Source organism: Pristis pectinata, chromosome 8 (assembly GCF_009764475.1).
Source record: "Pristis pectinata isolate sPriPec2 chromosome 8, sPriPec2.1.pri, whole genome shotgun sequence".
NCBI lineage: Eukaryota > Metazoa > Chordata > Chondrichthyes > Rhinopristiformes > Pristidae > Pristis > Pristis pectinata.
In genome coordinates, this window is record NC_067412.1 from 18,052,499 (window position 1) to 18,061,696 (window position 9,198).

The 9,198-nt window shown below is 35.4% G+C and overlaps 1 protein-coding gene across 1 annotated transcript in view; it reads left to right on the forward strand.

Moving 5' to 3' along the window:
- rrn3 (RRN3 homolog, RNA polymerase I transcription factor) overlaps positions 1 to 8,316 on the forward strand; it is a 32,410-nt gene extending 24,094 nt beyond the window's left edge. Inside the window, exons 14-19 of the mRNA XM_052021410.1 lie at positions 604 to 734; positions 2,368 to 2,552; positions 3,279 to 3,387; positions 4,828 to 4,980; positions 5,562 to 5,649; positions 7,201 to 8,316. Coding sequence (XP_051877370.1) covers positions 604 to 734; positions 2,368 to 2,552; positions 3,279 to 3,387; positions 4,828 to 4,980; positions 5,562 to 5,649; positions 7,201 to 7,350 — 816 coding nt within the window. The 3' untranslated portion in view covers positions 7,351 to 8,316. The remainder of the gene's footprint in view (positions 1 to 603; positions 735 to 2,367; positions 2,553 to 3,278; positions 3,388 to 4,827; positions 4,981 to 5,561; positions 5,650 to 7,200) is intronic.
- Positions 8,317 to 9,198: the final 882 nt, after the last annotated feature.

The following is a 9,198-nucleotide window of genomic DNA, read 5'->3' on the forward strand; positions in this document are numbered from 1 at the left end:
TAAATATCGTCCTTCATGCTAAGTACAGAATGATCTGTTAATTAAAGTGTTAACTATCTACAGTGATAACTAACATATCTGCATAGCGCAGACTGGTCTGTACTGTAAATGTTCCACCACTTATTGTAACTATTGAACTAATTTTAACCTCCTTTATTGTGCCCAGCAGTACAGAATATAAAATGGACCAATCTGGGCAAAAGTGCTTTTCACTACCAGTGAAAAGATATCATTGGAGATGATATTTATTATTGGAATATTACTGTGGAATAAAGTCTTTGTGGCCCATTCAAGTGGGTACTTAAGATGAAATCTTTACAGCTTTTACTGTTTTGAATTCCATTACCTTACTTCTCCAAGTGAAAGATTATCTGCATAAGTACTGCTTCTAAATACTAATACCTAATAAAAGTTCAGAATACCAGCTTAACTCTAAAGTTTTGACTCATCAACTTTTATTCTATACACTCCACAGTTAAATGTAGTTTATTGCAGGAGGCCTACAAATAAGTGTTAAAGATGGAGATGATTTTAAATGCTTTAAATCAGAATATAACACTGGGAATAAAATGCTGATACAGTTATCTTACTGCAATTTTTCAGGGACTGGCAGAGGCTTTCCTAGAACATCTTTGGAAGATGCTTCAGAATCCAAATAATCCTGCTGTAATAAGACAAACAGCTGCAAGTTACATTGGAAGTTTTCTGGCCAGAGCAACGTATATCCCTTTGGTGTAAGTGAACTTATTCCATTGCATGTTCTGTTATAATAAATTATAATACAATTAGATGATTGAAATTCATCATGTTGGCAGCTCAGTAGGTTCATGATTGTGATTTAACTTTTTAATTTTGCATGTGATAACTGGCATTTTAGCAATGAACAATATTGTTGGATGACTGCAGAGATATTAACTCCTTATGTCCTAGAATTCACTTTCATGTGTGTAGAAACAGCACTGATTGTTCACCTTGCTACAAATGGCCATAGACTTTCCTGAGTCTAGTATTTCCTTTCCCAGCATCTTTTCCAGCACTGTTGTCTCTACAGGGGATTTGTAGCATGGAAAAAAGAAAAAGGCTACCTCATCCTGGCCTTGCACCTTATTGTCTGCCTGCGCTGCACTTTCTCTGTAACTTTAACACTATATTCTGCATTCTGTTGTTGCTTTTCCCTTGTACTATCCTGATGTACTGATCTGGTGAAATGATCTGTGTGGATGGCTTGCAAAACAAGATTTTTCACTGTGCCTCGGTACATGCAACAATGCTAAACCAATTACCAAGAGCAGGGAAGCTCTTCAAACAATCAGATTGAAGCATCCTTACTGAGCAATGTTGAATATAAAGGAAGTAAAATAATAGATTTGCATGATGCAAAGCAAAATAAAGTGTAGGGAAAAGAGGATGGACTAAGTGGTGTTCACTTGTACAAGAAACATAAATTTAGCAAGCAGATTAATGAGTCGTTAGGAAGGTAAATCGGAATTTTGCCTTTATGTAAGGAGGCCAAAAGTAAGGAAGTTTTGCTGCATAGATACTCTTTGAGACTACACAAGTACTGCCCAGTTTTGAGTGCTTTATTTAGTAAGAATGCTCATTCTTTGGAGGTGGTGCAGAGAGGTTCAGGGTAGTCTAGTTACAACTGGGTTGCCTTAAATATTAAACAGATTGGTCAGTACATTCTGAAGCATTGAGAGGTGATCTTTTTGAAAGATTCAACATCCTGAGGGGATTTACAGAGTATATGCTGAGGGGATGTTTCCTGTTGGGAGAATAATCTCAGGATAAGAAAGACCAAAGAGGAGTTTCTTCTGTCATGGAGTTGTGAGTCTTTGGGTTTCTCTGTCCCAGGGAGCTGTGAATGTCTGGGTTTCTCTGTTCCAGAAAGTCATTAAGTACATTTAATATTGGGGTTGATTCTCTTACAGTCTAGAAATGTCTGGTCATGGGGACTTGGGTAAAGGTGGTGTTGGGAGAGCAGACTTGAGCTGCCTTATGACCTACTCCTGCTTCTCTTATTGAGTTCTTATGGTCCATGGAAGGGAGTTGAAAGATAAAGGACTATTTTTTTGTTCAAATTTTGAATGGTCACTTTCTTCCATAATTTTAGACCCAGAATGGTTGCTCCTGCAGTAATTATCACATTGCAATATAAAATACTTGCCATTGATTGGACTAGTCTAATTTCAAAATAAAGGTGAAAGTTGTGGAAGAAGGAATTTTTTTTTGAATTAGAAAGTAACTTAATTGGTAGCTGGAGCATTTGAATTAAATGGAGTAAATGCACGAGAATTAAATTCTTATTGTCTGTCATGCACCAATAATGAACTAATTCATTAAGTAAGATTTCATTCCCTTGACTAGCACTGTGAAGGCTTGTTTGGATCTGCTGGTCCCCTGGTTACACCACTATATTGACAGCCAGGATGCCGGAACAAAAGGTTATTGTGATGTGGCTCTCCATGGGTCATTCTACTCTGCTTGCCAAGCTGTGTTTTACATCTTCATATTCCATTGTAAGCAGTTACTGGATGGAAACCTAAAAAAAGGTGATTGATTAGTTTCATATTAAATTTGATAATCATTTTAAAAAGTGGAAGTTATTGTAAAGCTACAAAATACATGTTCAAAATGGAAAATACAGCATGATGTTAGCTACAATGAAGTGGCAGGAATAATGAGCATTTTACACCACAGTGATGTTATACAGATTTGCACTTGCAAGTTTCCACAGATAATTAGTTTGTCTCAGTTATGCTGCTGTATGGATAATTTTACTTTTTGAATGTCAAACATTCTATTTCCTTACTTCGCTGTGTCAAATTAAGGGACGGGAAATTAGATCATTATTTGCTGCTGTTTTTGAACAGAACTTGTGAGACTTTGTAAGGGTCCACAGCCAATTGTTTCACTTGGGAGTGGTGATAAAGAATAAAGTGGAAAATGTAATTTATGTCAGACACCGACACTGTGTTCAGCCCAGACTGCTGTTATAAATAAATGATTTACTGCATTGAGCACAGCAGAGGCAAAGCAGGAAGGCAGGGAGATCAGAGAGTCGGTGAGTAATGACTTTATATACGCACCTGTAAGTGGATAGTTGTCGCATAATATTGGTAGAGACGATAAAAAGGTAGAGAACTTAAAGTATTATGCATGTTTTATTTCATTTCTGTTGAAACCTTTTTAAGGATGTCATTAATTTTGCATTGCAAAGTGGATTTTAAAGTAGCTGTGAAATTAAATCTTTATTTATTGTTTGCCTTGCTGTACAGGTTTGACATATTTGCAAAATCTAAATTTTGAACGTATAGTAATGTGCCAGCTGAACCCACTAAAAGTTTGTTTACCTTCTGTTGTCGACTTGTTTGCTGCTATTACTAGGTGAGTATTATTGGATGTTGGTAATACAATATCTTGGACCCAAGTACAAAGACTGTTTGACATTGCATTCCATATCTGAATGATTTGAATTGTGAAATATATTTAAGTATTTATAGATAGGGATCCTTGATACTCAAGCAGCATGTATAAAAATAACATCAAAAGCAAAAGCCTTGGGGGGGAAAAAAAAATTGGTTAATATAACATGTTGTAATATTAAACCCTAAACCAATTTCTGGACTAGATTTGTTTATCACTAATTAAACGTATGATATGTATAATTTGAATGCTTCAAAAATAATTATAATTTCAGCGTTGTACGTTCAAAGATCTACATGGATAGGATCAGCACCATTGGGAGTGTCTTGTAACATAATGGTCTTATTAGAAATCTTTAGCTGGAATCAGAAAATTCCAAGACACACTTGGTGTGTTGATGATCTTTTGGCATTTGGTCTCATTAGAAAATTGGGTGCAATGTCATAATTTTCCTTCTGTTAATTGAGTAATTGAAAACTTTCAGACAATGCTTCCTCAATTTTTCCAATAAGCTTTCCATTTAGTGTGAAGTCATGCTAATTTACATAGCCACAAAATTCTGTGTACATTTTACCACTGAGCACAGAGAATACTGAAAATGTCCATACAACAAAATTTATGCTACTGTTTAAGTGGAAAACAGGTAACAGAAATTAATCCAGCTTCTATTTTGACTAGCTGTAATTGATGAATGAGATTAAGTCCTGAAGAAGGGTCCTCACCCAAAACGTTAACCGCCTGCTTTTCTCCATGGATGCTGCCTGGCCTGCTGAGTTCCTTCAGCATCATCGTGTTTTTTCATCTAGATTCCAGCATCTGCAGTCCTTTGTTTCTCTAGATTAAATCATGTCTTGGACTTCTGTAGGCAATTTAAACCAGAGATGACCAGAATTAACAGCAGTAGCAAGCCAGTCCATGCTTATTGCTGATCCATCTACCAGTTACTGATGTTCTGTGGATCTGCCAGTGTTTACTTGTTGGTAAATATTATCTTGATCCAAAATGATGAGGCCCTACCTAGCAGCATGTAGTGACCCAGAGTGAACACTGCCCACAGAGCAATGGAAAAAAGAATTTGACAGCAAGCAGTCAGATCACGCTTTCTGACTTTCCAGCTGTCAAGGAGTTTTGGTGTTCCTAATAGCAACATTCAAAACCTATTTACATTCAAGTAAAAACAAAGTTAAATTATTTAAGACAATTAGAAAAATTGAAAAAGATATTTGACAGATTTCTTAAGGAACTTTTATTGTTGAAAATGAGCATTAGCTACACAAATGTCACAAAGCAATAATTTGATAAACGCCAAATAACAGTAAACGTGTTTTAAAGCTAATTGACATACGCATAGATCAAGTGACCACAATAATTTAACTACGGTAATCCAATTTTTTTTTGCAGGAAGTATCAATTAGTCTTCTGCTACACAATTATCGAACGAAACAATCGACAGCTCATACCGATTGTTAGGAGTGTTGTCGGAGGTGACTTGGTGCAGGTTTGCACTAATCCACTGGATTGTTTTTTTCCCTTTGATCCTTACATTCTTAAAAGGTTTGTGAACGTCAGTATTTGACATTAAATCTGAGATGAAATAAGGGGGAATCTCTTTAGTCATATGATATTTGCACAGAAAATCATTGAGGCAGGTATCTTGGATACATTAAAAAGGGAAACTAGGTAAATAATAGTAGGAGAAAATGGAATAGAAAGACTTGCTGAAAGGTGAAGAAATGTAGGTCAGATGGGAGGAGAGTGATGGAGTTTAACAGCAGGCATGGTACCAGACTACTGGGGCAGAACAATATGTTTCTGTGCTGTATACTCTTACGTTGCAAATACTTAGCTTTTTGAAACTATCTGATTTCACTTTGAAAACACCTTTTTAGCTATTTAATGTTTCACATCTATATTTTTGAGTGACTCAGGTTTCCTCCTGTTTCTTTCCTCTGATTAATATAGCAAGCTATTCTCCACAATGTTTTGTATTGCATTGAAACAATATTAGAAACCCAGAATGTGTTTGTTACTTTTTACTTGAGTTATACAGGAGAAACAGTGATGATTCAAATAAGTGTATGACTTGTTACAATATTACTTGAGCACATATCATAATTTGTTTTATTTTCTGACAGATCTAAGAAAACCTTTGAAAGTATTTATCAGGTCTGGGAGGATTTGAGCCTTCAGGATATTCAGGTTCCACAGAAAATCACAAAGCAGGTGGGCAGAACATATTTCAATAGAATATGTTTTTATTGCATTGTAATAAAATTTAGTGTGTGGATATTTTACTGGTTTTGGCTTGTTCTTGGTGAGTGTGATTCATAAGCATTTTTTCTACATGTAAATAGCAATCCACTATTTCTTTTTCTGCATAGAGAAATTTGCATATGAGAGGTCTGTCGATCTGCATTAGTAGCAGATTACAACCATTTGAACAGTTGTGATGGTAAAAAGACTACTATTCTGGTTGTGATTATACAAAAGGCTCAGAGCTCAGCTGATAGATTCCTGTCAACTCTGTATCACCAGAAAATATGAGCAGGGAAACACCGGAACTTATAACAATTTCCCTTCAGTATTACATCTACTAGATTTGAACAATACTATAGTATAAACACACAAACTCCAATGTACCAACTTTGAAACATTACTTTATTAAGTAGTGTAGGAATTAATCATAATCACTAGGAGTTAAAAACAAGGAGGTTGATACTCCAACTTAATAAAACATTGGTCAAAACTCTGGTTCACCAAACTATTGGAAAGATGTGATAGCGCTGGAAAGGGTGCAGAAGAGATTCACCAGAATGTTGCCTGGGATGGAATATTTCAGTTATGGAGAGAGACTGGGGAGTCTAGATCTGTTTTCCCTGGAGCCAATCAGGTTAAGAAGGGATATGATTGAGGTAAATAAAAATTGAGAGATGTAGATAAGGTAAACTACAGGAAACTTATCCTTAGTTAGATAAAACTAGAGAATATAAATTTAGGATAAGGGGTAAGAGATTTAGCGGGGTTCTCTGGGGACTTTTTTTGACCAGAGAATAGCGAGTACCGGGAGTGCATTGCCTGAGAGAATGGTGGGAGTAGAGTCGATAACAGCTTTTAAGAAGTGTCCAGATAAGGACTTGAATCGCCTGGCCAAGTGCTGGAAGATGAGATTAATACAGATGTGTGTCCATTTGTTGGCATGGATGTGATGGGCCAAATGGCCCATTAACATACTGTGTGACTCTGAAGAGTAAAATAACATTCTGTACTTGAATTCACCTCAGTTTTTTTCTTTGAACACTGTATGCAACATAGGATATGTTAAAGAAAATATTTAATAAAATCCCTTTGCCAATGTATTGTTGAGGGTTGATGTATTTAAATGTCAACAGTTGCAACTGCTAAACACTCAGAATATTTTCAGGAAAGTTGCCATTTTAAGTTTCAGGGCAAATTTAATGTTGAATCTTACTAGATAAGGACTAAAGTGGTTACACATTTTAAAGAAAATGACGCTACTACTAAAGTTATCTTTCATTGCATCTAGGACTTGCTTTTTAGCTCAAAGGTTGACAACCTATTCACTTGACTCTTGTGAGATCATAATATGTAAACTGGTTGTTGTAGAGGTGAAACACTTTGCAGTGGCTAAATCTGAACAAAAGAAACATTGGGCACAATTCAGTTGTTTTGTTGGTGACTGTTGTAAAAGATTAAAAACTGGATTGTATCGGTCTGACTCAAATATTCGATTTACCCTCTGCTATCAATTTTTAGGATACAGCTGAAGATGAAGAGGATGATTTCTTAAAAGGAGAGTCATTGCACAGTGAGGCTATTGGGATCACGCCAAGTTCTTTTGAGTCCAACGTGCAGAGTCCTAGCAGCATTGGTTCTCCTGTTACTTTTCCACTACATCAATTTTGAACAATTATAAATGAGATAAATGTACGAATTTTCCAGATGTGGATTCAAAGAAACAAAATGGAGGAGTATCTACATGAGAGACTGTTTATAATGTTCCTGAACAGAAGTTGGCTTTTGTCTAGACTATTTTTCTTTCAGCTTACTATGCAACTATCTCATTAACTCATCAATTGTGTATATATTTTTGTATATTTGTGTATATAGTAATTTGTACATGTTAATATTTGCTATATTTTAAAACGATTTGTTATTGATTGTTTTTTTTTAAATTATCTTTGGTTCAGAACTTGTTTGATTCCCTAGTTGGGGGTTCAAGTTTATTTTCTTTCCGGAATAGGAAAGTCCAGGAATATATACAGAACCAATGATGGCAGTTTCCAAATAGAGGTAGTTATATTGCAAACCATTAATGTTGTGAAAATTAACAGATCAGTATTGGTAAATACTGCTCAACTTTGGGATGAAACTTCACCTGAGCCTAATATTCAGATGCTCTTTGTTCCGCAATTCTCAATTTTAAATTTGAATCTTTGCAAAATGCATTTTGTAATCCTGTTAGAATTGTAGTGGGAACTGGAAGTAGATGAATATGTATTACCGGGTTTAAAAATTTAATTTTTATTTGGCTGACTTTGAATTATTGCTTTGTTGATGAACTCTGCTGAAAAGTTACTAATGTATAGTGTTCAATTTGGGTTACAGTTTGGTGATGATGTGATGGCAGTGAATGGAGATATTGCTCACATTTCAGAATATCCAAGAATGGCAAAACTTGTTATTTCTTTGTATATAGTATTTTGATGCCAGAATAATTCTGCCTTTATGGTTTGCACCACTTTAGTGAATTGTGTCCTGCACATTCTGTTGGCATTTAGACGAGGTAGATGCCGGTTTTGTAAAAACTAATCTTCAGTTTTCAAAGATTCAAATTATAGGCAATCTGATAAAGTTTTGCATTCTATCAGATTCAAATGACTATTTGATTATTTGATTGTATCTAACATCTGCGATATAATTTTCCTGCATTTGGTACTTTTGCTCAAATTTTAGGATTGTATGCCTGTGGTATTGCATCCAGTCTACCCATCCATCTGTTATTTTGTATTTAATCTTTGCTTCTAACATTCATGACTCCGAACGGTACAGGTAAAAAGAATTAAGTTGTCCTGTTTACTGAGTTTAGTGGATAGTGACCATATTACCCAGAGTGCCACTGCACCATAGAAGCTTACTTTGTTAAGCGGCCTATATTTCAAATTGCATTAATGCACTCAAAATACAAAAAGAATGGTGCTTGTACTTACCACGGATATGACTCTTTGCTGCTTGTACATTCTGTCCCTATGTACGCAAACAAAAGAGTTCATACTAGCAGTGCTCTCATAGTTATCTTTTATTTCATACCACAGAGTAGTTTTATTTATATTGAATAATTACGTGGATTGTACAACACACAACTGCCTTCCCGGCCCAATAGATTCTCATTCTAGCATAACTCTCTACCTCTTATTAACTGTAGCTCTTCATCTTGTTCTGGGAGTGTTGAGTTCCCTATAATCATTCCTCTCCTGTTAAAGATTTTTCTTCTGAATTCTCTCATTGTCTTGGCTAATTATTTTGTTATTGGGCTCTAGTTTTATGCCTCACAATTGAAAATGCTGCTTACTCTGCTTAAACCCTCTCATTACTTTGATACATGGGAGAGTTTAAAATGGAGTTTGTGAGACCCCCAATACTAGGAATTTCCTGTAATTAAATACAAAACTGAATGTTAGAATATTTTTGACTAATCAACTTCACACACCTACTGGCACATTTTATATTCTTTAAATTGTACTCTAGAAATAA